Source organism: Phoca vitulina, unplaced genomic scaffold (genome assembly GCF_004348235.1).
Source record: "Phoca vitulina isolate PV1807 unplaced genomic scaffold, GSC_HSeal_1.0 scaffold10, whole genome shotgun sequence".
In the NCBI taxonomy this organism is placed as follows: domain Eukaryota; kingdom Metazoa; phylum Chordata; class Mammalia; order Carnivora; family Phocidae; genus Phoca; species Phoca vitulina.
The window spans coordinates 45,958,467-45,984,952 of NW_022589713.1; the positions used below are offsets into that span (position 1 = coordinate 45,958,467).

General features: G+C 57.0%; 3 protein-coding genes across 9 annotated transcripts in view; 1 reads left to right on the top strand and 2 right to left on the bottom strand.

Annotated features, from left to right (window-relative positions):
• Positions 1-3,233: 3,233 nt before the first annotated feature.
• Positions 3,234-6,819, bottom strand: MYD88 (MYD88 innate immune signal transduction adaptor). 3 transcript variants are annotated; one of them, XM_032408991.1, is made up of 5 exons: positions 6,486-6,819; positions 5,500-5,634; positions 4,910-5,090; positions 4,634-4,725; positions 3,234-4,360 (listed from the first exon to the last, which is right to left on the bottom strand). In XM_032408991.1, the coding sequence occupies exons 1-5, from the start codon at positions 6,811-6,813 to the stop codon at positions 4,206-4,208; spliced, it is 891 nt and encodes a 296-aa protein (XP_032264882.1). In that variant the 5' UTR covers positions 6,814-6,819; the 3' UTR covers positions 3,234-4,205. The 3 variants fall into 3 exon arrangements, with proteins under 3 accessions (XP_032264882.1, XP_032264883.1, XP_032264884.1); XM_032408992.1 differs by having other exon boundaries at positions 4,262-4,360; positions 4,929-5,090; XM_032408993.1 differs by having other exon boundaries at positions 4,262-4,360; positions 4,634-4,676; positions 4,901-5,090.
• Positions 6,742-19,039, top strand: ACAA1 (acetyl-CoA acyltransferase 1). Of its 4 annotated transcripts, none has more exons than XM_032408990.1 (12): positions 6,742-6,814; positions 9,252-9,345; positions 10,312-10,369; positions 12,792-12,871; positions 13,159-13,201; positions 15,277-15,375; positions 16,336-16,416; positions 17,568-17,758; positions 17,902-18,081; positions 18,337-18,392; positions 18,507-18,652; positions 18,877-19,039. In XM_032408990.1, exons 1-12 carry the CDS (start codon positions 6,764-6,766, stop codon positions 18,950-18,952), a joined length of 1,155 nt encoding a protein of 384 aa, XP_032264881.1. In that variant the 5' UTR covers positions 6,742-6,763; the 3' UTR covers positions 18,953-19,039. The 4 variants fall into 4 exon arrangements, with proteins under 4 accessions (XP_032264881.1, XP_032264879.1, XP_032264880.1 ...); XM_032408988.1 differs by lacking the exon at positions 6,742-6,814 and adding an exon at positions 7,599-7,820; XM_032408986.1 differs by lacking the exon at positions 6,742-6,814 and adding an exon at positions 8,753-9,055.
• Positions 18,936-26,486, bottom strand: part of DLEC1 (DLEC1 cilia and flagella associated protein) — a 71,055-nt gene continuing 63,504 nt past the window's right edge. Inside the window, exons 24-37 of one of the 2 annotated variants that reach the window (XM_032408984.1) lie at positions 25,975-26,045; positions 25,386-25,537; positions 24,649-24,767; positions 24,081-24,151; positions 23,442-23,647; positions 23,231-23,347; positions 23,013-23,138; positions 22,841-22,935; positions 22,578-22,662; positions 22,183-22,395; positions 20,905-21,066; positions 19,899-20,052; positions 19,560-19,683; positions 18,936-19,472 (exon numbers count right to left, since the gene is read on the bottom strand). In XM_032408984.1, coding sequence (XP_032264875.1) covers positions 19,349-19,472; positions 19,560-19,683; positions 19,899-20,052; positions 20,905-21,066; positions 22,183-22,395; positions 22,578-22,662; positions 22,841-22,935; positions 23,013-23,138; positions 23,231-23,347; positions 23,442-23,647; positions 24,081-24,151; positions 24,649-24,767; positions 25,386-25,537; positions 25,975-26,045 — 1,819 coding nt within the window. In that variant the 3' untranslated portion in view covers positions 18,936-19,348. The remainder of the gene's footprint in view (positions 19,473-19,559; positions 19,684-19,898; positions 20,053-20,904; positions 21,067-22,182; positions 22,396-22,577; positions 22,663-22,840; positions 22,936-23,012; positions 23,139-23,230; positions 23,348-23,441; positions 23,648-24,080; positions 24,152-24,648; positions 24,768-25,385; positions 25,538-25,974; positions 26,046-26,486) is intronic. The other variant, XM_032408985.1, reaches the window with a different exon arrangement.

Genomic DNA, 26,486 nt, shown 5'->3' on the forward strand with positions numbered 1-26,486 from the left:
CATCTTAAAAAAATATTGATCATTCTTTGGCATCATCTAATACCTGAATTTCCCCCATTGTCCCAAGAATGTCTTTTTTTAAGAGGTAAAATACACATGACATAAAGCATACCATCTTAACTATTTTTTAAGTATATAGTTCAGTAGCGTTAAGTACATTCATATTGTCATACTGCCAATCTCCAGAACATATTTCCTCGTGCAAAACTGAAACCTTGTACCCATTAAACAATGACTCTCCATTCTCTCCTCCCCTCACACTCTGGAAACCACCATTCTATTTTCTCTCTATAAATTTGGCTGTTTTATTTATTTATTTTTAAAGATTTTATTTAGTTATTTGACAGAGAGGGAGAGAGACAGCGAGAGAGGGAAGACAAACGGTGGGGAGAGGGAGAAGCAGGCTTCCTGCTGAGCAGGGAGCCCGACGCGGGGCATGATCCCAGGACCCCGGGACCATGACCTGAGCCGAAGGCAGATGCTCAACGACTGAGCCACCCAGGTGCCCCAAATTGGGCTATTTTAGATACTTCATATAAATGGAATTATACAGTATGTGTCTTTTTTGAAACTGGCTTATTTCACTTAGTGTAATGTCTTCAAGGTTCATTCATATTGCAGCATGTTAGAATTTCATTCCTTTTTAGGGATGAATAGTATTCCATTGTATGTGTATACTACATTCTGCTTATCCATGCATCTGTCAAGGGGTATTAGGGTTGCTTATAGAATTTGGTTGTTGGGAATAATGTTGCTATGAATATGAATATACAACTTTCTCTTCAAGACCTTGCTTTCAGTTCTTTTGGTTATATATTCAGAAGTGGAATTGCTGGATCATATGGTATTTCTGTGTTTAATTTTTTGAGAAATTGGCATACCATTTTCCACAGCAACCGCACCATGTTACATTCCCACCAGCAGTGCACAGGGCTCCAATTTTTCCATGTCCTTGCCAACACTTGTTATTTTCTGGCATTGTTTTATTGATGGTAGGCATCCTAATGGGTGTGATATGGTATCTTGTGTGTGTGTGTGTTTGAGAGAGAGAGAGAGTGGGGGGGAGGGACAGAGGGAGAGGGAGAGAGAGAATCAAGCAGGCTCCATGCCCAGTGCAGAACCTAATGTGGGGCTCAGTCTCACGACCCTGAGATCACGACCTGAGCCGAAACCAAGAGCAGCCGCTTAGCCTACTGAGCCACCCAGGTGCCCCTTGTTGTGGTTTTAATTTGCATTTTCCTAATGATTAGTGATGTTGAACATCTTTTCCTCTATTTATTAGTCATTTGTATATTTCCTTTGGAAAAATGTTCAAGTCCCTTGCCCATTTTTAAATTGTGTTATATTTCTTTTTTGTTGAGTTGCAAGAGTTCTCGATATTAACCTCTTATCAGTTATATGACCCAAGAATGTCTTCTTACAATTGATCTGTTTGAACAAGGATCCAACATAGTCACCCTATATTATATATGTTTTATTGTCTAATCTGGAGGAAATCCCTCTCCCTGTTGTTTTCCCCGTCATTAACTTGTGGCAGAATTCAGGTTCACAGTCATGTAGACTTACGGTTTTGTATTTTAACTTTGCTGCTGCCCTCCAAAATTTTCTGCTTTTGCCTTTGCTAATTTCAGCAGTTAATTTCCCCTATTGAAAAATGAGGGTTTCTCAATCAAAGGTTCCTAGAAGACTACGCCCAAAATGAGAAGAGGAAGCTTTCTTGGTGTCTGGGAACCTGCCCGTGCGGAAGTGGGCATTGGGGAAGGAATGTGGGAGAAGTGTGAGGATCAGATGAGAGTGAAGTGAGCACATTCAGGTCACCAGCCCGGCCTGAAGGAATGGCAGTGTTTCCCACGACTCTACTGGTGTTACCCGGAGGACCCCCTCCCCCAACCCCATGACCAGAAGCCAACCCAAAGACTGTCCCCCCAGCCATAGATGGCAGGGTGGATCCTGGGGGGGCTCTTCCAGGACCACACTGAGGCTCTGCTCCCCAGGGGACACTGGAGAGGGAAGTCTTATCTCAGGGCTGCCCTGAATACACAGGGCCTTTCTAGGAGTCCCTGCGGGCACAGGGGCAAGGCTGGGGAGCCCCCAGTATCCAGGAGGCTCAGGAGCCAGGACATGGTAACAGAAGGACCACTGAGTGAAGACCTATGGTCACTGATAATGTCTGGGCACTCTAAAAGATCACTAGAGTTATCTCTTGGATTAGAATTATCACTGATTTTTAAAAATAATATATTTTCCAAATTTTCTTAAGTGAACAGTAAAAAAAGTGACATTCTATTTAAAAACAGATCAAAACCAGGGTACCCAACTGGCTCAGTCAGTAGAGAATGCAACTCTTGATCTCGGTCAGGGTTGTAAGTTCAAGCCCCACATTGGATGTATAGATTACTTAAAAATAAAATCTTTAGGGGTGGCTGGTGGCTCAGTCAGTTAAGTGTCCGACTCTTGATTTTGGCTCAGGTCATGATCTCAGGGTTGTAAGATTCATTCCCATGTTGGGCTCCATGCTGGACATGGAGTCTGCTTGAGATTCTCTCTCACCCTCTCCCTCTGCCCCCCCCACCACACGTGTATGCTCACTCTCTCTCCAAAAAAAAAAAAAAAAACTTTTTTTTTTAAAGATTTTATTTATTCATTTGACAGAGCGAGCACAAGCAGGGGGAGGGGCAGAGGGAGAGGGAGAGGCAGACTCCCTGCTGAGCAGGGAGCCCGATGCAGGGCTCAATCCCAGGACCCCGGGATCATGACCCAAGCCGAAGGCAGACGCTTAACCGACTCAGCCACCCAGGCTCCCCTCTCAAAGAAAAAAAAAATCTTAAAAAAAAAATAAAAGTAAAAATAGATCAAAATCTTCAGGATTAACACAGATATGCTTAAGGATGACCATTATTGATAACTGAGTTCTCCAGAGATCTGTGGGCTGGAAGTTCTCCAGACTTTCCTTGGAGCCTAGAAGGGCCAAACGAGGACCCAGAAACGTGACACAATCCAGGGAAGACCAAGCTTGGTGCAGGGGAGCAGTCTCCCCAGAGTCTGGAACTGAGGTCCCTATTCCTGGTTCTGCCTGCAGCCCTGGTGAGGCCTGGGACCTGTGAGGAGGCCCAGCCTTCAGGAAGCCCCTGCCAAACCCACTGGAGCCTACCCAATGGGCCGATTTCTCTTACCAGGAGAGCTTTATCCCAGGTGACTGCCTCTAAGCCCCCAGACACAAGTGACACCTGCTATTCCAAAAGTACAGAACTCTTTATTATAAACCCAGGGTACAGAAGAGAAAGGACAAACACAGGGCATATCTCAGCTCTCTGAAATTCTCATAGTGCATACAAAACAGGTATGAAAGATACTTTTTTTCAAATTGTTTAAAAATAATCCCCAAGATCAAAGTGAGGATAAGTGCACAGTTAGCTAAGTGCTTCATCAAGATCATGCAGAGAGGGGCCTCCAGTCCCAAGACCCTGAGGAAAGGTACCTTGCCCTAGCCCTGGCTGGGTGTGGAGCAGCAAAGACACATTTTTCAATTAGATTTAGGGTCCTGGGGTCTGCCCTGGGACAGAGCCCTGAGACCATGCCATTTTCTCCCCCGAGGAGAGCTTGAAGATAACTAGCATACAAATCCCCTGGGAGGGAAGTCTGCAGCTTACTCGCCCTGCGAGTTCAAGCGGCTCTCTTACTTGCTCTGTGCTTCACTGAAGGCACAAGTGCTGGCATATTGGGTTCTTTCCAGAGTTAGGTTTCAATGAAGAGGGAAAAAAAGAGAAAAGGAATATAAATGTGTCCCACCTTTGTCCAAGGTTAAGCCCCCTCGATAGTGATTCAAACACAGCTACTGCCAGTTCTCCCCACCCTACTTAGTTCTCAGGTGAAGAAACTGAGGCCTAAGATGTGTTGGACAGGTCAGGGCTGGTTCCGCTGGTCCTTAGTGCCAGCTGGCTCTGGATTTCACTGTCTTGGCTGATGACCCAGCCCGCGGACGTGCTAACGTGCCACTTACAGCCACTGGTTCCGTGCAGGACATGAGATGCAACGTCCACAGCTATGTATGGTGGCTACAGATATGTCCGTGGAGTCGGCATCTCCAGGAATGAGAGGCAAGTGGAGCACAGATTACCCCTACAACTGCAGGAGGAAGCAGGGGCAGAAGTACACGTACGGGCAGACAGAGAGATGCACACACACCCAGGGGCCCACGGCAGTCTTCAGGGCAGGGACAGGGCCTTGGCGAGGCGAGTCCAGAACCAGGACTTGGTGCAGGGGTTGGTGTAGTCGCATACGGTGATGAACCGCAAGATGCTGGGGAACTCTTTCTTCATTGCCTTGTACTTGATGGGGATCAATCGCTTCTGATGGGCACCTGCAAGCCAAGGAGTTCCGAGCTGGCACCAGGCCCTCACCCCAGAGTGGGGGGGGGGGATCAGTCCTCCGCCCAGGGGTTAACAACAGACCTCCCCCCAACTAAGCACCCCGGCACACATTCACCCACTCAGAGGGCACTCGTGTGCACACACACTCAGGTGTGCAGAAGCCTACAGGAGTTCCTCGGTGCTGCATCCAGGGCCCTGGGTGAGGGACCAATGGCCTCCTGAGGCCCCGCCCACCCACTCCTCTGTGGCAAAGCAGTGTTTACCTGGAGAGAGGCTGAGCGCAAACTTAGTCTGGAAGTCACATTCCTTGCTTTGCAGGTAATCATCAGAGACAACCACCACCATCCGGCGGCACCTAGGGGAGAGTGGGCAGGCTGCGGCCACTGTGGCGACCTAGCTCAGCATACCCCCCAGGGGACAGACTCAGGAGTCCACTGTGCCCAGGCTAGACAGGGCCCGGCTAGGAGAATCCGAGCATCTGGATCTCTTGGGCAGGGCTTTATGTACCCACCCGCTTGCCCCCTGGCCACTTAGCCAACCTCTTCTCAATGAGCTCACTGGCAATGGACCAGACACAGGTGCCAGGCAGGACATCACGATCAGACACACACAACTTCAGCCGATAGTCTGTCTGTTCCAGCTGCCGGATCATCTCCTGAACAAACTGGATATCGCTGGGGCAGTAGCAGATGAAGGCATCAAAACGCTCGGGCATTTGCCCTGGGTGCAGAGCACAAGGGTGATGTCAAAGCTCTACAGAGGAGGAGCCCAGGCAGGAACCCCCAGCCTAGGTGACCTTGGTCCTGAACCCTACACCAATCCTGAGATGACACTAAGAGAAAGTGCCCTTCCTGGAAGAGGGAAGATGAGTGTCTCTCCCCCCACCCTCCCCCCTCCGGGGGCCAAGCCCTGGGTTGACCATGAGACAGACACATCATTTCATGAGTCTCATACCAACTCAGATGTAGGATTATTATTATTCCCATTTCTTAGGTGAGAAAATGGGGAGATCAATCAGAGAGATCAAGAGATTAAGGGGCCACAGCCCACCTGCTTTCAAAATCTATGCTCTTAACACAGTATCTTATGACCCCCCTGTCACACCTGGGGAGCACTATTGTATCCTTACCCAAGGGGTCATCAAGCATGGTGATGCCCCCCCGCTCCGGTGTCCGTGGGTCACTGCTGTCTACGGCAGGCACCTGTAAGGGCTTCTCAGACTCCTCCTGCTGCTGTTTCAGAATATACTTTTGGCAGTCCTCCTCTGTGGAGAAGAGACAAGGCGTGGCAGGCTCCCCCAGTCTGTCCCATGCCTCTACCTACAGTTAGGATCCAGCCCTTGTCCCACTCCCTTAACTACGTTGTGCTCCAGGCCTTTTCCAGCACTCTGGTGCCATCCACAGTTCAACAGCTCTGAAAAGTTGCGTTCCCATCTGGCTCTTGACCATCCCAAAGTGTTGGTCATCTGGGAAGTCGTCATGGTCAGGCTTGTGTCTTTCTGTCCCTTTGTCCTGGCCCTCCTTCCTAGAACTCCTGAGAACAGAACCCAAGGTGTGCTTCTTCCAGGACCCACGGCTGATGGGAGCAGGGGACTGGGCATGCAAGAACGGCTCAGGAGACCCAGTGGTTATGTGCAGTGAGGGCTGAGGCCCCAACCAAGCAAGATGCGTCATCTGTGGGCCACTGTTCTTACACCTATGCATGCATATTATGTGTCAGCGAGGGGCAGGAAGGGGTGCATTTTCCCAGGGACAGGTTTCCATGACAGCTTTCAGTCCCTCACCTGCCCTGTTGCTCTACCCGAAGCAGTCCTAACTCCCCCACAAAGGACCCCGATTCTGACTCCTGGCCCTACGTGAAAGCCTTTGCCTAAGATGTTTCCCTGTGTTCTCTGCCTCTCCCCAGCCTTCACCTCCTTTCTCCAGGTCCTATCACCCCACTGAAAGAGGGAATTGGTCTCACACAGCGGTACCACTTCTGCAGGCTGCCTCCAGCGCCCCCACCCCGCCCCAGGCATTAAAGGAGGGCCTCTCCAGGGGAGGTTAGATGCTGAGGCTGGTGAAGGTCAGCTCCCTCATCCCCCTAGTTATGAGGCCCGGAAGCGCGTGTCCTCACCGATGCCGGGCCCCAGTTCCACCAACACGTCCTCGCGGCCCAGCTTGGTGAGCAGTTCAAGCAGGCGGCCCACCGAGGCGCCAGGGCGTCCCTGCCAGTAGTCCAGCAGCTTGCCCGTGGGGTCGGCGTGCATCTCCAGATGCCGGATCTCCAAGTACTCGAAGCCCATCTCCTCGGCCAGCCCGGTCCAATCGGCCGCCACCTGCGTCCGCACGTTCAGGAACAGCGACAGGCGGCGCCGCACTCGCACGTTGAGAGCAGCCAGGGGCAGGGAGGACATGGAGCAGGCAGGGGACGCGGACTCCGCGCGGGAGACTTCTGCAGCCATGGTGGGATACCCCTGGAGCCCCAGCGCTGTGGAGTTGCGTCGCCTGTCCGCGCTTCCTCCTTCCTTTACCGCCATCCCCGCCCCCGGCCCCGCCCCGCCGGTTTCTGTTTCCGAGAAGCGCCGCCCTGCGCTTCAATCTGGAGCCCTAGCAGCTGTGTGAAGGTGGGGATGCCCCACCTCGGCTCTCGGGGTCTGGGGCAACAGGGGATTATGGGAACCGGGGACCTGCCGTTTGAGGTCTGTGGAGCCCCACCGACCCGTCCTTCGGGGTCTAGTGCGGGGGCGGGAGGGGCGTCGCACGACCCTCCTTTGGGGGCTGTAGGAAATAGGGGCCTTGCTCTTTGGGATCTATCTGGTAGAATCACATCCTTTCTGTGGGGGAACTGAGGATGGCGGGGAGGGGGCAAAGGAGGAGACCCCCCCCCCCATGCTCGTCCCTGGATCTCTTGGGAAGGCACAATCCAGAGGTGAGATGGGAAAGGGGGTATACTCCCTTCTGAAGTCTAAGGCATGCCATGGCCCTGCCTTTGAAAGGTGGGAACCCCTCTGAGGTTGGGGGTAACAGGGCACCCTGGCCTTTGGTGTCTAGGAGAAACGCAGTACCACTACTCTCTGGGGTCGCGGGAACACATTACCATTGGGAGTCTAGGGGGCACCTGGCCTTGCTTTTTAGAGTTGTGGGGGGCGGGAGGTTGGGAAGCACAGTCCTGACCTAAGGAGCTCTGGTCTTCCGTTGAATAGGTATTGATCACCTACTAAGTGTCAAGCATGTTGCAGGCACCCCGGATACAAGCCCCTCCCTGCCTCGGTGGAGACCCCAGCCTAGTGTGGGAGGTGGGCACTAATTAAATAAACCAAACTACTGTAAAATTGATAGATGCATGAATAGGGATAGGGAGTTTGTCACATCTCAGCAACTTAATACAATCTGTTCTCCTGCTGCACCAGAGTCCCCAGTTCCCTCTGTGTTCTCGAAAGACTTCCCAAGAGAGCACAAGCACGTCGGGGTAAGAGTCTGGGGCCTCTGGGAATTATTTAAGATCCCCAGCTTGGATGCTGAGATAAAGGAGACAGCAGAGAAAACTAACAAGGGGGGAAGAGGAATTAAAAGTCCCTGCCTCCTCCGCAAGCAGGAAACCGTGGGCGGGCGGGTTGGGGGGTGGTGCTGGCCGGCTCCTCTTTTTGGGTTTGGTAGCCTGCAGTGGGCAGGGTTATAGGGGAAACAGCCCCGGCAATGGCGGACTTTGTTTCAAGATACTGAAAGGGCTATGCAGCGCCTGGGTGGCTTAGTCGGTTGAGCTTCTGATTCTTCGTTTCAGCTCAGATCAAGATCTCAGGGCCTACAGATCTAAACCCCAAGTGGGGATCGTGCTCATTGTGGAGTCTGCATAAGATTCTCTCCCTCCCCCTCTGCCTCTCCCCCAGCTCATGCGCTCAGGCTCGCTCTCTCAAATAAATAAGTAAAAATTGTTTAAAGATTATTTATTTGAGAGCGAGAGAGACGGAGAGAGCCAGAGAGAGAGCACAAACGGAGAAGAGGGGCAGAGGGAGAAGCAGACTCCCCACTGAGCAGGAAGCCCCATGTGGGGCTCGATCCCAGGACCCCGGGATCATGACCTGAGCCAAAGGCAGATAGTTAACTGACTGAGCCACTGAGGCGCCCCAATAAATAAAATCTTAAAAAAAAAAAACAAAAACACAAGACTCCGAAAGGACTCTTAAGCAAGCAGGACTGCAAGGGGAAAGGTTTCCTGTCGGCATTTCTGGGCGGGGCTTCGGAAGGGGCTACGGCAGGCGGGGCTTCGGGGCTTTGAGGGGAAAGACTCTCCATCAAAACAAGAGCTCTGCTTTAGGTGGTTTGATTAGAAGCAGGGGGCGGGACCTGAGGTAGACCCCTTCTGGTTGGCTGAGGTGGGAGGTGGGCGAGACTTGGGGGCGGGGCTCTGAGCAGGGTTAAAGCGTCAGGGCAGAGTGGGTTCCGCGCCTGCGCGGGCGGAGGTCTGTTGGCGTCTACGCTGTTCCCCGCGGAGTGTTGGGGGGAGGGTCTACTGGGCCGTGTCGCGCGATGCGGAGGCTGCAGGTGGTGCTGGGCCACCTGACGGGCCACCCCCATTCTGGGGGGGTGCCGGAGCCGCAGGCCGCGCCGTGCTTGAGCGGCGCCCCGCGGGTGTCGCCCGAGGACGTGGTGGTGGTGCACGGGCGGCGCACGGCCATTGGCCGAGGGGGCCGCGGCGGCTTCAAGGTGAGGCCCCTGGGTCCCGGCGCCGGGTGGGAGACGGCGGGCCTGAGCGGGCTGGGGTCTGGCCCCTCGGCGCCGGAGGTGGCTCCGCGCCCGAGCTGTGACCGCTGTGTCTCTCGGGTGGGGTGGGGAAGCGGGGGTCCCGGGAACCCCGTGCACTGCTGGCGGGGGATCACCGTGGCCGCGCCTCCCGCTGCAGGACACCACCCCTGACGAGCTTCTCTCGGCCGTCATGACCGCGGTTCTCCGGGACGTGAAGCTGAGCCCGGCCCAGCTGGGGGATATCTGCGTGGGTGAGCACACTGCCCAGGCCCTGGGCTTGTTCCTCCTCGCCCTCCATGCGGCCAAAGCCCTCCTCAAACACCTCCTCACCCTCCAGGCACCTTCCAGGTGCTTTCACTGAGGGAATGGCAAGGGACTCCATGCAGTGCATGTAATCGTTTCTTTAGGGCTCGGTCCTACCCTTCCCTCCCGCCTCCAGGCACTTTCTGCCCCCTCCGCAACCACGTTCTGCCTGTTAGGTATGATGGCAAGCAGCGGTCCCCATGCCATTCTAACACCCAAGCACGGGAGTTTGCGGACAGCGTAGGAGACAGGGGTCAGGGTTCTCTTAACTCATCCCGCCTGTGCCACCACAGAACAGAAGGACCATCAAAAGCCATGTAGTTCAGCCCCTCCCCCTCACAGATGGAGACACTAGGTCCTGGGAAATTTGCTGCAGAGATTGGACCTGAATCCAGGGTCCCTTGACATTCAGTCTAACCCTTTACCTCCAACCCTACTCCTCTAGCCTGGAAATAGAACAGGGCCAGACTCCTATCAAGTAGGGGCCATCCTTAGGTGGGGAATCACTGTTCCACGTCTGAAATGCCAGCAAGGTTTGGCTGAGGACACTCAGAGAGGTGTGCGTTTTCAGAAATTCATTTTCCTAACTGACAAGACCAGTTCGTTTGACTGCAAGTTTTGCACTACAGTCTTCTTTCCATCTTTCCTTTAAAGGCAGGCAGCCAGCCTGCCCACTGTGCATTGATTTGGGAAAGGAGGGTGCAGGTCAAGGGAGCTTGCAACGCTTGGGGACTGGGTTTAATTGTATGACCGGGGCGAGCTGCTCTATGACTGGCTCCTTCAAATTCCAGAGCTCCAAGGGAGCCTGCTGGGGGCTTGAAGAAAGATCTGGAATGTCCCCTTTCTACTATTCACAACTGTACCTTAGTGTCTAGAGCACTATCTGGCACTGAATAAAGGTTTGTTGTCCACAGGAAATGTGCTTCAGCCGGGGGCCGGAGCAATCATGGCCCGAATCGCTCAGTTTCTGAGGTAAACTTTTCTAGTTCTAGCTGTATGTTGGCCATTTTGACTCGAGCAGGCTCAGGCACCAGGGAACTCGGCCTATGCGTGAAAGAGGATCAGGTTGGACACCAGACCTGGATGCAGCCAGGGTCCTTGGCACCCTGCTTTTGTGGACACTACCTCTCCCCTACTTTGGCATTGTCTTTTTTTTTCTTTTTTTTTTTCTTCAAGATTTTATTTATTTGACAGAGAGAGACACAGCGAGAGAGGGAACACAAGCAGGGGGAGTGGGAGAGGGAGAAGCAGGCTTCCCGCGGAGCAGGGAGCCGGATGTGGGGCTCGATCCCAGGACCCTGGGATCATGACCTGAGCCGAAGGCAGACGCCTAACGACTGAGCCACCCAGGCACCCCTCTTTTCTTTTTTCTTTCCTTTTCTTTCACCTCTATGCCCAGTGTGGGGCTTGAACTCAGGCCCCCAAGATCAAGAGTTGCATGCTCTACCAATTGAGCCAGCCAGGTGCCCCTGCCCTACTTTGAAGGAAGGTTGCATTATCGACACTGAACCAGGACAAACAGGGCCTTTGAGACTAGAGCAAAAGCTCTCTGGCCTGATGATTTAGCCAAAGTCAGCTTGTTGTTTTGCCTTTGTAAGTGTGGACTCTGTCCTTTTTTTGCCAGGTAACCAGGAAGGCACACTGAAGAGTGACTTTGAGCTTTTTAAAGCTAGTTGAAGAAGCTGAGACCTTCAAGGCATAGCACATCAGCAGAGACTTGGGGATGTGGCAGAACCCTGGGGTGAGGGGTAGCCCAGGAGGGGCCCTGGGAAACTTGCCCTTCACCACTTGCTATCCCAAGACAAGGGAGGAGTGCTTAAATTATTGTCATGTGTAGATTTAAGAACCACTTAAATTTGCACTCCCTACTACCTGGAAAAGAAATAATAGGAACATTAGCCAGTGAAGGAACAGGAAAATTGACAAAACTTCTAGGGCCTAGGATAGGTTCAGACTACTTAGCGTGGAGTTCAAGGATTCCCTCGATCTGGCTCCGGACTTCTTACCATCCAGCCTTACCTCCTGCTGTTCATTTGCCTTGACTTTTCCTCTTTTTTTTTTTTAAGATTTTTATTTATTTGACAGAGAGACAGCGAGAGAGGGAACACAAGCAAGGGGAGTGTGAGAGGGAGAAGCAGGCTTCCTGCTGAGCAGGGAGCCCGATGCGGGGCTTGATCCCAGGACCCTGGGATCATGACCTGAGCCAAAGGCAGACGCTTAACGACTGAGCCACCCAGGCACCCCTTGACTTTTCCTCTTTCAGCCCGCCTGTCTGCCCACTGTCTTCCCTGTTCTGGTCATTCTGTCCCCTTGGAGTGCTGTCCCTACCTCCTCTCTCTGCACTGTTATTTCAGTCTCTGCTAGCTGATTCATTTTCTGTGTGTTGGTCAGCCATCCTCTAGGGCATGTCAGCATCCCTCAGGTGGTGCTTTGTATTGAGCAGGTGTTTAGTGAACAGCTGGTAGATTGGGTGAGGAGGTGGTAACTAGGTAGTAACTAGCTGGTAAGGAATTAGGAGACCTGGGAAGGGTTACACAGGCTGCATGGGCCTAGGAGGCTACCCACCTGAGAGGCTCTCAGCAGAACCTGGCCTGGGCACTAGCTCACGGGTTGCTGACCCTGGCTGCACACCAGAACATCACCAGAGCACGTTCACCCCCTGAAGTTCTGAGTCCATGGGTCTGAGGAGGGCCTGGGGATTTTCCCAGGGTTTTGTACCTTTGGTCAGGGCAGGTTACATCAGGAGGGACAGCCCCATCAGCTTCTAGGACTGGGAGCAGTATGGAAACCTAGGGGAACGCACCCAAACAAGGGATGTTAGAATGCTTGGTACCCATCAAGGGTTCTTTGTCCAGCTGGGAACAGACCTTCCAGAGGGACTGGGAACATAAAGGGTTAGGTATATAGTTACTGGTAAGGCTGATGGTTTCTGGCCTCATGCTTGAGACCATTCATTCATTCATTCATTCATTTTTTAATTTTATGTTATTTTTTTTGCCCTGGTTCTCTGTCCCAGCAACAGATCCCGTTCTCTCTTTTTTTGGAGGAAATGGATATATAGTTTTCCTTTTTTTTAAAATCTTCAAAGGGAGAGAAAGAAGGATCCCTGTAGCCCAACCAGTTTTCCTTGCCTTTGGGCTGTTCTTGACCTTGGTTGAGGAGAATCACAGGAGGAAAGAGCATGTGTTTGTGGGGCCCTAGGGAGCAAGTACCTGCAGAGATGGGGTCTGCCCAGTATGGATCTGGCCTGGAGTGGCGACAGGGCTGTTGGTTTGTTCCCCTGGTTTTTGCACCCCTTGATGGGACAGTCCTACTGACCAGGAGCATAGGCCTGCTTTCCATGAGAGCCTGGCAGAGGAGAGGGGGCTGACTGTGGTCTCACTTTCTGTTCCAGTGACATCCCAGAGACCGTGCCTTTATCCACTGTCAATAGACAGTGTTCGTCGGGGCTCCAGGCAGTGGCCAACATAGCTGGTACGTTGTGATGGGGTGGGTGCCCACTGCTACAGCCTGGCCTTGGTTCTGGCTCCTTGGGTTTGGGTCAGCAAGGTCACTGTCTTTTGGGCAGGCAATAAGGATTTCTGAGAGGACTCTCTGGGAGAGCCCCTTGCCACTGCACCCAGCCATTTTGGACACCTGGGTCTTACCATCTCTGAGGCTGGGGCCGAGTCCCATTTAGAGACCAGGTGGGGAAGAGGCTCCTCTGTTTCCAGAACAGATGGACTCTGATAAAGAATGTTTATGAAATGCTTTTGTTGCAGGTGGCATCAGAAATGGGTCTTATGACATTGGCATGGCTTGTGGGTAAGAATTTCTTTCTGCCGGAGCTTACTAATCAACTCCTAATAATGAAACTAATTTTCATGTCCTGAGTTCTCAGAGGCCATGATTGCAGGATTCTCCCCTAGCCCTTTTAGGCAGATGGCTGGGAGTAGGTTCCTACAAATTCAGCTTAGAAATAGCCCCCAGCTCTCGGTGCTCAGGAATTGCTCACACCTCTCAGCACTAGTGGGAAAAGGGAATTGCCTTTTGAAAGCTTGCTTTCTTGGAAATTTGTCAGGCTGGAAGATGTAAGTATTTTGAGAAAGTATAGCCCTTGGGTTTCCTTGTGTGGCCCTTGTTGATTTATGATGCTATTGAGAGAGACGTTGTGGTTTTGGTTCCCTAAAGCCAACGGCAGTTGCCTACTATATAACTAGTCTGTTCATGCTATGAGGCTGTCGGTCCCCTCGACCCCCTCCTCGGTACCAAGGTGGAAACTTGCAGCTGCCTGCTGGGCTCTGAGCAGCGTGGTCAGATCTGCGGTGCTTTGGTCACTGTCAGCTGCGGCCCTGTCTTCGGCTGTAGCACCTGGAGCCACAGAAGGCGTACTAGGCAGGGCCTCCAGGGAGGGGAAGGGCCCTGGGGCCCAGCCTGGGGTGGGCATCTGGTATGGGGAGGCCGGCAAAGCCAGGGCTCTGGCAGGCTCTGGGAGGCGAGCAGCCCGGGGATTTTGACACGTTCTCTCTTGCTTTTCCTTTGTGGCATTTCTTGATTGGAGTGTTGTTGGGCCGCCTCGGGGCTGTGCCGCCTGGCACTGGTTGTCTGCGCTTGTAAATAAAGCCAGAGACCACACTGCAGAGCCTTCGGCCAGGCAAGGGCCACTGCCAGTCTGCCCTTTGATTCTCTCATGGTCCTCTATCTAACTGGGGGAGGGACAGGTGTGGATAACTTGAGGAGAAGGCTGGAGTCTTCATGAGTTCTTTAGAGGGCATCTGAGTCCCCAGGCAGGTTAAAGACTATGTTTCTAGAGTATTGAGGGTCTGGGCCAAGACTGTCCCCCATAGGCTTTGATCATGCCCAGGGCATCCTGGTTGAGAATGGGCTCTGGGGCCAGACACCTAAATCTGGATCCCTGCTGAGTGACTATGGACAAGTTACTCAGCTCTCTGGGCCTCAGTGTCCTTGTCTATAAAATGGGGATAACTAACTCAGTCCTGTTGAAGTTGGTAATATTAAATGCAGTAATAACAGCAGGACCACTCTGGGACATATGTCATGTGACTGATACTGTTGAAAGCTTTCTAATATCTGAAAAGATTATCAAATAGCACAGGGCATGTGAAAAGCATTCGAAGTTACATGTTACCCCTTGAGGCCCTATGTTCCTGCATCTCCGTGAGGGCCTTTTTTTCTAAGCTTTATTTATTTGAGAGAGAGAAAGCACATGCGCCCGAGCCAGGGGCTAGGGGGGCAGAGGGAGAGCGAGAGAGAAACCCAAGCAGACTCCGCACTGAGCATGGTGCTAGACTTGGGGCTCAATCTCACGACCCTGAGATCAGACCTGAGCCAAGACCAAGAGTCGGACGCTTAACCGACTCTAACACCCAGGTCCCGTCCCCCAGTCCCCCCCACCCCCCCGTCCCTTGAAGGCCTGTTTGACCGCTCTAAACTGAGATCTTGCCCTCCTCTGAGCTCCTAGCACCTCCTGGTCAGTGCAGGTCAGAGGCCCTTTGATCTGTGGCTTTTAGAATACTTGGCTCTTCTGCCCTCTGAACCTGTGGCGCTGCAGGGCGTGGCCCGGCTGCCTGGACGTGGCCTGCACTAGGCGGCTTTCCTTGGGAGCTGCGGACTGGCCAGTTGTGGGAGCATTTGTGTTATAGGGAAGCACAGCCCTGCCTGGGGGTGTGGGCCGTGCAGCGCTCTGACCTGGCGTGGGGGTGGAGGGCGCCAGCAGCCCTGCATACCAGCTCTGCCTTGCTGGCCAGGGCCCTGCCCGGGGTTCCCAGACAGCCTGCTGGATTTCCCAGGGCCCCCTGGCTATTTCCCAGCACTCGCCAGAGCCATAGCTATCCCTGGCAGAGTCCTGAGAGTGACCACCTCCTCCGCTGCCTCCTCAGGGTGGAGTCCATGTCCCTGGCTGACAGGGGAAACCCGGGAAATATCACTTCGCGCTTGGTGGAGAAGGAGAAGGCCAGAGATTGCCTGATTCCTATGGGGTGAGTGTGCCCCCTCAGCTCCCTTCCTGGCCTGGAGCAGGCGCACAGAGACTTGGAGCATCTGGTGGCCTCCTGCCTTCGGGCTTGTTCTGCTTTGCTGGGCCATGGGGATGGGACTTGCTGCCCCTGACTTCCCTTTCCTGAGGCCTCCAGGTACTCTGTGCCTCTGGGTTTCCAGTCATGGCCCAGCCTGTCACTCCCACCCTGAGGGGCCAGTCGCACAAGGAACGATGGCAGCTGCATGCCAAAGTCTTGGGAGGCCTAGGACCTTGAAGTGGAAGGGCTTTGAGTTGGAACACACTGGTGAGGGGGCTTGGGTCCTGTCAGGTGCAACATCACAGTGCCTTGCATTTGCTCGGCATCTTAGCTCTGCAGCCAACGTTGCTGAGCCTCTGGGCCATCCCCCCCAGGTTCATAAGCAGGGAGTCATGGCTCCCCTGAAGGTGAGATTTGAGGCTCAAGAGAGGGGCAGTGCCCTGGCTGCCTCCACATCCAGTGATCCCCCCCCCTCCCAGGGAAGCCTCTAAAGCCAGAAGCCCAGGTGGGAAGGCCCAGCTGCAGCTGTGGGTCCCCAGGGTGAGGGCTGGCTCTGGTCACAGTGAGCAGAAAGCCTGGAGGGGTGGGGCTTCCTCCCCCCACCCGAGAGCAGCTTTCCTCAAGGCATAGGAGAAGCTGGTGAAGAGTAACCCGTTCGTGTCCCCACCCGTTCCCTCATCTGCCCCTCTGCTGGGCTGGCCTTTCGGGTGTACAAGCTTCTCGGGGTCTGGCCAGCCCTGCTGCCTCCCTCTCTGTGCCCCCACACTCCACCCAGAGTCATCTTCTGTCTCCAAGGCGTGGCCCAGCCCTCCTGTCCTCCCCTGCCTACCACCGCAGGGACCCAGAGTTGCAAGCAGAGCTCTGCGGCCCCGCCCAGGCCCCCAGGCTGCCGGGCACGTCCACGGTGTGCTGGTTTTGTTTTAGGATAACTTCTGAGAACGTAGCTGAGCAGTTCGGCATTTCGCGGGAGAAGCAGGATACCTTTGCCCTGGCTTCCCAGCAGAAGTGAGTGCTGTTTGGGATGGGGAGTGTGTAAGGGGCTAGAGAGTGAGGTTTTGAGGCTAGATTAAGTGGCCTCAGGTAGAGCTGCCCTTTGGCTACAGCTGGGCAGTGAGTGGTTTCCAAGCCTAGTGCCTGCCAGGAGGGAGAGGTGGGCAGGGACCAGGACGTGCTGGAAGTGCATTGGTAGCTTTTCCGTATCCTGTTACTGTCTACTCACCCTGAGTCTCTCCCTAGCTGGGCTTCAGTTTACCAATCTATTCATCAGGAGTGTAACGAGGGCCAGGACTCTGCTCTGATTGTCTGTGGTTTGATGATTCGACATGGCAGCCATAGGCTTCTCTAGATAGCCTGGGTTATAGGGCCTGCACTGCTGGGGACCCTGGCATCCCAGCTTCTGGACCACTCCTGGGTCTGGGGTAGCATCAGAAGACCCCCAGGAGCTCAGGCCTCTGGGCAGGGGCAGGCTGAGGTTGACAAGCCCCAGATGCCCAGAGGTGACAGCAAAAGAAGGGAGTGGGCTTCTCTGAGGCAGTGGTTCATAGGCACTTGGGGTCAAGGAAGCATTTGAAAACTTGGTGAAAACTGTGGAATCTTCCCCAGGGGAAACCCCTGGTCACTGACATCTTGCAAGAGTGACCACCATCGCAAGGATCACCCAGAAAACACTTTGTGCTTTTGTACTGTTTAAATACTAAGATTCATTACGTAGTTTAGCGTATGTCATTTTATATGTGTGGAAACTGGGGAACAGATGAAATTGAGCCATTGGGATAGAAAAGCCAAGTTGGTAGAACCCAGCACAAATATTCCTAGGGCTCCGTCTTCAGTTTGGCCCAGAGAACCAAGCAGGCTCAGTACCTCTTGGGTGAAGGGCTCAAAGGGGGAGGCACCACATCTAAACTTCCCCTTGCCCTTCCAAGGTTGGGATTGGCCAGGATCTGAAGATAGGAGGCTGATGGCGAAGAAGGCCCCGTAAGGCCTCAGGCCTCCCACTCCTAGCCTGGGGAAGAGGGGCCCTCAGCTCCCCTGAGGCGATGTTTAGCAGCCTGAGCTTCTCTGCCCCAGTGGGCAGGGGTGGTAGAGGCAGTGGGAGGGACCCCTGGGAGGAAGGGACCCCAAGGGAGCCTGAGCCTGGCTGTCCATGGTGCTGGCAGGGCAGCCAGAGCCCAGAGCAAGGGCTGTTTCCAAGCTGAGATTGTGCCTGTGACCACCACGGTCCATGATGACAAGGGCACCGAGAGGAGCATCACCGTGGCCCAGGATGAGGGTATCCGCCCCAACACCACCATGGAGGGCCTGGCCAAACTGAAGCCTGCCTTCAAGAAGGGCGGCTCTACCACGGCTGGTGAGACTGGACTGGGGGAGGGCCAGGAGGGGCAGTGTCCATGCGGGCTGTTCTCTGGGAGCCTGGAGCCCCCAGGCAAGGTGTGCAGGTGGTGCTCCTCCGCCCTGCCCTGACGCGTCCTAACCCACACGATTTGCCTGTAGGAAACTCTAGTCAGGTGAGTGATGGGGCAGCTGCCCTCCTGCTGGCCCGGAGGTCCAAGGCAGAAGAGTTGGGCCTTCCCATCCTTGGGGTCCTGAGGTCCTATGCGGTGGTTGGGGTCCCACCTGACATCATGGGCATTGGACCTGCCTATGCCATCCCTGTAGCTTTGCAGAAAGCAGGTAAGGTGGTTCCTTCGCAATCTCCATCTGTATCCCACCCCTGCCTCTCGTGCTGGTGCTGGTGCTGGTGTGGGGGGAGGTCACGTGAGTGCTGCAGAGTGAAGGTGGGCCAGGCCAGCCCCTGCACCCCAAGCCCTTCCTGACCTCACAGCTGGGACCCACCTGCCCGTGTGGATTAGACACACCAAGCAGCCTTTAGGCCATGGCTGGGATGGGGACGCTGGATCAGCTCAGGTCTTTTCCCCTGACCCACAGGGCTGACGGTGAATGACGTGGACATCTTTGAGATCAATGAGGCCTTTGCAAGCCAGGTGAGCTTTCCTTTCTCAGTGTTGCCTGGGCCTTGGATAGCTGAGGTGGAGCCAGTGGGCATTGGGTACAGGGGTTGGGGAGGGAACCGTAGCTGATGCTCTGCCTCCTTCCAGGCCGTCTACTGTGTGGAGAAGCTAGGACTCCCCCCCGAGAAGGTGAACCCTCTGGGGGGTGCAGTGGCCCTGGGCCACCCACTGGGCTGCACTGGAGCTCGACAGGTCATCACGCTCCTCCATGAACTGAAGCGCCGTGGGAAGAGGTAAGCTGGGGTGCTGAGGGGCAGGCATACATGCACTGGACGGAGGACACAGGGCCGTGACCCCTGTTTTCCCTGGGGGCCAGCGGGAAGGGCACCCTGGCCTCCAGCAAGTACCTGCCACCGCGTGTGTGGGCTCAAGTGGGCAGTCTGGGATCCGCACGCCCAGAGGTCTGGGGAGAGGCCCTTGGTGCCTTCGCCCAGCCGACATAATCTTGCTTCCCCAGGGCATACGGGGTGGTGTCCATGTGCATCGGGACCGGGATGGGAGCCGCTGCTGTCTTTGAATACCCCGGAAACTGAGGAAGGCCCCACCTAGTTCTGCCCTGGGGGGGGGGGGTGGCGGCGGCGGCACCGGGATGAACGTGAGCACTGGTGACACAGTACGGGCCTGCCTTCTGCCAGGTCACCCAGGCCACCATGTGGGTCCTGGAGGTGAGGAGTGCAGCAGACAATAAATACATATTCTCATCATGCTGGCTGTGGTGTTTCCCAAGGGTCAGTTCTGGCTGTCAGGGGTCTTGCCTCTAGCCCAGCTGTGTGCTGAGGGCCTGGGCTGAGAGCACTGCCCTCCCAGGGAGTCCCTTCCCTCCCCGGAGCCGCTTAGGGGTCCTCCGGCATGCACCCCTGCCCAGCAAACCTGGTCCTTAGCTCTAGGTCATGGTTTATTTGCAAAGCTGGGGGGCTGCGGGTAGAGCCTCAGAGCTGGTGGGGTGACACATATTTCTCGTCATAAGAGCCTTGGCCCCGGAGCCGTAGGGTGCAGGCCTTCTCACCAAGCACGCCTTCCACCACCAGCGTGGACTCATACAGCTCACTGCTCCTGTGGGATTGCGGGTGGGGGGGGGGTCACTTACAGGGATTAGGAAGGGGGCCCTGGCCTGTGGGCAAGGCTGGGAGAGGTTGGTACCTGGCAGTGAAGAAAACCTGGAGGGTGATGTTATTTGGGGGGGCATTGACCGGTCGTGCCTCCAGCAGGCCACTGTTTGGAGATACCCTGAAGGCCGCAGGGTCCTTGTCTGGCTCCTGCTGGCCTGCACCGAGGGAAGGGAGCACGCACGAGCATAGGCAGCTCCGTGCGCCGCCCCAGCGAGCGCCCCGCCCCGCAGCTCAGGTGTGCACCTCTGGTCCGGCCCGGTGCCACGGGGCGAGGCACCCTGGGATCACTTGGGATTTGGGAACCGGCCATCTGCGGGAACCCCCAGGTGGTGCCAGCCTGCGGGGGAAGTGGTGGGCAGGTACAACCTACCCGTCAGCACAGCCCAGTAGCTCCGACAGCCGCTCAGGTTCATGAGGTAGACCTCCCGGACCTGTCCCTGGTTCACAAAGCAGGTCCCGAAGTCCACCCAGCTGGTGGAGAGCTGCAGCTCGGGCACGGCCACCGTGGCCCTCAGGGGCACCACCTAGGGGGACAGAGCCTGCAACGTGGGGCCCTCGTGCCCTCCTGCTGACCCCAAGTCCCGAAGCTTCGGAGGAACACATGGGCAGCACCACAGCGAGTGGAAGGGGGCTGGCGCCGGCATCTAAAACCACAGCTGGTGGGGGTCTGCGCCGGTAAAGGGTCCCGAAGACGCCATCTGCTCTCCCTCCGCCGCCCCTCCCCCTGCCCTGATCAAGCTCGGTGGTTTCTGCTCCCTGGTCAGGCTGCCCTCCCCCTCCTCCCCCAGCCCCTGGGGTCCCAAGTTCCAGCCCTCTGCCCCTCCTGGGCTCTGGGCCATCTCACCTCCTCCCTTGGCCTCAGGCCCCACCTGTGTGCTGACCCGTCCTTGCTCCTGGCGGTCCCCCCACATCAGCCTCAGGCACCGCCACACACACCTCATCACCTCAGCCTTCCCGCCCCTGGGCCCCAGCAGCCGCCCAAGGACCAAGCTGGGGGGCCTGCCTGGTCACAAACGGATTCTTCTTCTGGCCTCCCTAGAATCCACCCCTTAGGCTATTCCTTTCTGTTCCTCACCTGTACCTTCCAGCTGGGAGGCTTCACGTGCCGCATACCTCCTCCAGGAAGCCTTCCTTATTTCCCACCCTACAGCACCTCACCTGGTTCTGAGCTGAGCTAGGTAAGGAAGGATGACCCTCGTTTCTCCACGTGTGTCGTCAGGGAAAGGCCTCTTCCAGGGCAGACCGGGCCCTCAGGGCGAGGCCTGGGGCTCCTCTTATTTCGGAAGGCCGGGTCGGGGTCTGCCCTCCTCTGACCCACGAGAACAGAGTCTGGCCCGTTTCCGCCCTCTCCGACATGGCGCAGGCCTGGGACTCACCTGAGCGGTCTGGTTGGCGTACTCCAGGAGCAGGTTCTGAGTAAACACCATCTCTTTCTCCCCACTGGCGCGCTGCCGGATGTCCACTCCGGGCAGCATCTGGTCAGCCGGGAGCTTCTGGTAGGAGAGCAGCTCCAGGGACAGCGAGAAGGACACGTTCACCTGAGCAGATGTGAACAAGCCTGTCAGCTGAGGCTGCCGAAGGCAGGCGGCGGCTTCCCCACCTGGAGCTCCGTCCTCCTTCCCTCCACGGCCCCCACTGCCCGGCAAGGCCCCAGCTCGGCCCCTGCCCACACGCAGCCTGCAGGGCCGGCCCAGACTGAGCCAGCCCGGCCCGGCACGCAGCGTGTCTGGTGCATTCGGTCCACAGACACGGCGCCGCGCTCTGTGCCCAGCACCCGTTAGTACTGGGGACAGGGCCCTGCCTGCCCTCAGGAGCTGAGGACCTCGAGGGGAGACTACAAGCAAACCGCCCTTTACCCTTGGCATGCCCAGGGCTGCGGGTGTGGGATGAAGAGTGGGGAGACATGGAGACTGAGGACGGGCAACAACAGGATGTGGGGGCTGGCTGGTCAGAGAGGGGCGGGGAAGAGGATGCCAGGGCTCTGCTTGGGCACAGGGTCGGGGGCAGTGGTATTTGCTGAGATCAGATGCTCCCAGCAAGAGTGGAGGCACAGGTGTGGGCAGGACTGGGTGAGCAGGATAATGGAGAACTGCGTTTGGGCTAGAATTCTGGTCAGGGCCAGATGCCTGGGTTATGTCGGCACGTGGAGGGTGAGAGGTAGTACTGTTATGAAATGTCCTCTCTCCAAGAGCCCTGGGGCTCCCTGAGGCATTTTAAAGGGACCTTTACTTGGCGACAGCCTGTGGTTTCATGGGCGCCCTGGTGGAACAGGCCCTCTGGCTGTGCTTCGGGGCTGCCCCTCAGTTGACCTCTGCAGAAGGGAGCAAAGGCTAAGTGAGCCCAGGGTGGCCGCCCTTCTTTCTTCTGTAGCTGTTTCGCCCCCCATGGTGAGGTCCCTGGGGGAGCGTGGCACCCAGCGTGGCACCCAGCACCCAGCAGGCGCTCGGTACACCCACACCAAAGCGCAGCTTGGAAGAGCGGATGGGCCTGCCCGCTGAGGCTGTGGGAGCGGACGCCACGACGGTGTGCGGTGTCTGGACACCAGTGTGTACAAGTGCGTGACGCTGGTGTGCACATGTCTGTCCACATGTGTGCGTGTGTGTGACGGGAGGATGACCCCTGGCCCGGTGACCGCCTGCAGAGCCCCCACTGACCAGCATGTTCTCCTGAGGGTGGAGCACCAGCCGCTTGCCGCCGGTGGCCTGCTCTTCCTCACACCCCTGTTCCGGGCCAGGAGTGCTGCGGCTGCGGCTGGCCCCTCCTTGAGCAACAGAGAAGGGCCTGGAGACCAGGAGCCGGAAGTACTGCGGGATTTCGGTGGTGTTGCTCAGCTTCAGGTGGTGGGTGCTCAGCAGCTCACTCAGCACCTGGGTGGCCACAGGGGAGGTGGAGGCCGGGGATGCATCTCTCCCCTCCCGGATCCCACGGCTCTGGGGTGGAGGCACTTCGGGGGGAGGAGGACCCGGACTGTAGGAGGGCTCACGGCCATATCTGAGGTCCGGGGAGACTGGCAGGGCCCGGGGTGGGGCAGGGGGGACAGCACACTCACCCCAGTACAGGGCTGCTCTGGGATGAGGTCGCTGGCCTGGTGCCGGAACTCCACGCCACCCCCGTAGTCCAGCTCCACGCTGAGCCTGCCGGCAAAGGAGCACGACTGGGCCCCGGGGGCCTCCTGGCTGTCCCCCTCTGCTCATCTGGCCCTAGCCAGCCTTTGCCTGGGCTCACCTGCTGGCTTCTCCCTCCCGTTGCCATCTTGCTCCCAGGGTGCAGGTGCTCCCCACAGGGGGCTAACGGGAGGCCCCGCCAACTCACTGTGCGGGCCGCACGTAGCTGCACAGGTCCAGCCGCAGGGGTCCCGCGGCGAAGTCCTGCAGGCGACGCCTCCTCCCCGGAAGCTCTCTTTCCACCTGCGGAGCCCAAGCCTCATTGCTGGCGGCCCCGGAGCTGAGGAGGCAGCATGCCCCCCCGGGCCAGGCGGGCTCACCTCCTCGTCCAAGCTCATGAAGCCCAGGGCGTAGCCAACGCACGCCACCTGGTGCGGGATGCCGGCGCCAAGGCCCGTAGGTGAGAAGGAGATGGAGATGGTGCTGCTGCCCCCTGCAGGGACCACCTGGCACAGACGGCAGCCTCAGTGCCGCCCCCTGGCCACCCGCCTGCCAGCGCGGCGCTCTGCTAGGCCGCTCCCAGCCCCGCCGGACTCACCACCTGCTTGGGGCTGATGCTGTACAGGTGGTCGGCGGGCACCCCGTCATGCTCCCGCAGAAGGACGGAGATGAGCTTCTGCCGGGCCCTGTCGCTGACACCGCAGCGGTCCTCGGCCTGTCATCAGGGAGTCGCTGGGGCTCACACAGGCTCAAGGCTCACTGGCCCCAACTCAGCAGCCAACCCGCCCTGCCCCTCCACCCCTATTCACAGCCTGGGCAGCTTCGTGGCTGGAGTCCGATGCGCCAGAGGGGCTTGGGGACCAGAAGGAGCTGCTGCTCTCAGGGGTCTCCGGGCACAAGAAGTCATTCCCAGCTTGGTCCCGCAGCGGGAAAGGTGGCCCATAATACACCAGCAGCTCCACCAGTCGGTCGTCCCTGTCTTCCGGAGTGTAGGTCTCCCAGTCCAGGCGGATGTCTGGGCGAGGGAGGTGAGGGCTGAGGAAGGGGCAGGCCAACCGTCCCTGGACCCCCGCTTGTACCAGCACCTGGCTATCGCTCAGGTAGCGCTGGCTGAAGGGATGAGAAAAGGTGTCCCCCTCCAGTGTCTGCTCTTACGCAGAGTGAACCTGATACGAGCGGGGCACCTGTGGCACTGGGGGGCCCCAGAGGCGGGCAAGGGCACGTCCTGTCCTCACGCATGGAAGCAGCTATCTCTGACAACCGCCAACCAGCGGGTCGCTCCCCACCTTGGCCCTCAGGGGCCTCCCTTGGCAACCACGGGCCACCTGGACTCCTGGGTCCCTGTCACGGGCCGTCAGCTTCCCCCAGCCCCGGCGTCCCTCCCAGCCTGGCCCGCCACGTGGCACAGTGTGTCGCGAAAGCCCCAGCTTCTCTCGTAAGCCTCTCACCACAGGGGCTGGAGTTATTCAAGCGAAGGACCCGAGTGACCGTGTCTCCTCCAGAGACCTGGGTGCCGAACCTGGAGGCAGGAGACCGGGCTCACGCGGCGCAGGCAGGGCTGCTCACAGAGGGGGCTGGAACTGGGGCTCGGGCGGGGAGGAGGCCCACAGTGGTCTATCCTGAAGTCACGAGGGCCTCGGGCTGGAGGCCTTCCCCGTGCAGTGGCTGGCGAGCAGTGACCCAGGGTGCTCGGTGCCCCAGTAGCCCCCGCCCCCGCCCTACACCAGCACCTACCGACAGATCCCAACTGGTGGTGTGTGGGGCCCCAGGTCTGGCACGGACCTCAGGCCACCCTGACTACTTGCTACTTCTCTCCCCACCCCAAGCCCTCGGAGATGTGCAGACAGCAGCCATGGCCTTGGAGGCCGCTGTCTTCCAGGGCGGCCCTGTCCTGGGGCTTTCTTGCTGGGTGGCACCAAGTAGCCTTGGGCCCACTGGAGAGCAACAGGTCAGCATGGCAGCCAGGCTGGAGGCCAGAGGGTTTCAAGGGTTAGGGGATGAGGCCGGTGGGGTCACCTGATGACAGGTTCCTTCTGCAACGGGTCAGTGGTATAATAGGTGGTCCTCCGGGAGCTGATGGGGCAGCCCACCACTGCCATATGCACTGGGATGACTGCTGGTGGCAGGTCTCCCACCTGCAAACGCACACCAATCCTGTGTCCCTCTCGTCCCCTGCTGCCATGGCATTCCCTGGCTCCCCATTCCCTCTGTTCAAGGCCTTCCCTCCAACAGAACAATGGACATAGTTCACCCCTCCATACTGAACTAGGAACTCCTTGTTGGATCATCTGGTCTTATCTGTCCCTGTATCCTCCACAGTCCAGAGGACCCCACAGGAACCCCATGCACAGCAGGTGCCCCCTTCGGGCCGAACGAGTGAGTAAAGGCCCAATGGGAGAGTGAGTGAATGCACCAAGGGCTAGGTGACAGTATGGCTCTGGAAGGCTGTTACTGCTTCTCCATACTCACTGCCCCTCCAGGTCTCGAGTCCTGGCCCAAGTAGGCAGCCTGTCAGATTCCTCTGCCCTCCTCTGTGTGCCCAGCCTCATGGGACCCCATGGGAAAAGGCATGAAAGATTCTGCTCCCGAGAACCCCTCCCGCGTGAATCACTGTGGTTGCTGTGGGTATGAATGCCTATCCCAAGCTCAGTGGGCACGGTCTTCCAGCTTGGAGAGACTTGAGAGGCTCAGGGCCAGGAGTTGGAGGAGGGAGAGCCCGAAGGTGAGGCCGGGCTCAGGCCATCTATCCTTACCGTGCAGATGAGGTTGTCCCAATACTCGCCCCACATGTTCGCGTAGCCTGAGATGTCGACGCTTAGCTGCTGGTGGGCCCCCAGCATGCCCTGGGAAATGTGGGGAAAGAAGGCAGCTCCTTTGCCATGAGACAACATGCTTTCCATAAAATCTGGGCGATAACCAGGAATGGGGATTCAGGACTCCAGGGCAGGAAGGAGGTCCAAACCCTCAGGAGTTAGCAAAGCACTATACCAGATAAGCCACTGCACAGCCTCGCCTTGGTCTGGTTAAACAGACCCTCCTCCTGGGAGTCCAGAATCCAGCAGGCAGCCTCGCTCACCTCTCAGGGACCAGGCCCTGGTGGGAGCCCTCCCTTCTGAGCCGTCACCCATCCCAAATCAAAACAAGGCCCTGTCCACGGGCTGTATGCCAGGAGACAGCCTCATTCAAAACGGGAGTCAGGAGGAGGGCCATGGCCATCTCAGAGGTCTTGCTAGAAAAGATACTGAAATGGGGCTGTGGCCAGGGCCCCCTCCCTGCAGCAGGCGGCCCACCCCCTGAGAAGGCCCCAGGAACCCCTGCTCTGGCCCACCCTGGGGCTCTTACTCAGCTGCTCTCGCCTGGCCAAGTGTTCTTGAATCTGCGATGTCTTCAGCAGGGCAGGGGGCATGTCAGGGCTTTACCAGACAGGATACAGAAACAGCATCAAGCCATCAGGGCTGTTCCCCAGAGCTGAGCCATGTCTCCCCGCAACTAGCATCCTACCAGGTGCCCAGTGGAGGAAGGCCGCTCCGACTGCTCCTCCCAGGGGAGAGGTCAGGTCTGTTCACCTCCCTCTCTGGTCTTGGCACCTGCTACACCCCCATCACCCAAAGCCCCCTGGCTACAGGCCACCAACCAGCCGAGGGATTGCCTTCCCAGAAACACAGAAGGGCGCTGGGGTAGGGACCCCTTGTCCCCAGGCTCTGCCCCGCTGACCCCAGATACCAACCCAGCCCAGACTCCTCATCTCTTGCCCAGCCTTCTGCAAAAGGCCCTGTTTCCAGTCTTTCCTGCTGACATCCGTCCAGCATCGAGTGCCCACTCACTTTCCTGGAGTGGGAAAGGTAATGGCTTAC

Bases quoted from the DNA above. Each gene is read 5' to 3' on its own strand.
- MYD88 (XM_032408991.1), bottom strand. From the start codon at position 6,813: ATGGCTGCAGAAGTCTCCCGCGCGGAGTCCGCGTCCCCTGCCTGCTCC. The intron at 5,635-6,485 runs GTGAGGACACGC...TCTTCTCCACAG, and splicing joins GGAACTGGGGCCCGGCATCG to AGGAGGACTGCCAAAAGTAT. The intron at 4,361-4,633 runs GTAAACACTGCT...CTTGGCTTGCAG, and splicing joins TGCGCTCAGCCTCTCTCCAG to GTGCCCATCAGAAGCGATTG.
- ACAA1 (XM_032408986.1), top strand. From the start codon at position 8,879: ATGCGGAGGCTGCAGGTGGTGCTGGGCCACCTGACGGGCCACCCCCAT. The intron at 13,202-15,276 runs GTAAGAATTTCT...CTGCCTCCTCAG, and splicing joins GACATTGGCATGGCTTGTGG to GGTGGAGTCCATGTCCCTGG. The intron at 18,393-18,506 runs GTGAGCTTTCCT...GCCTCCTTCCAG, and splicing joins ATGAGGCCTTTGCAAGCCAG to GCCGTCTACTGTGTGGAGAA.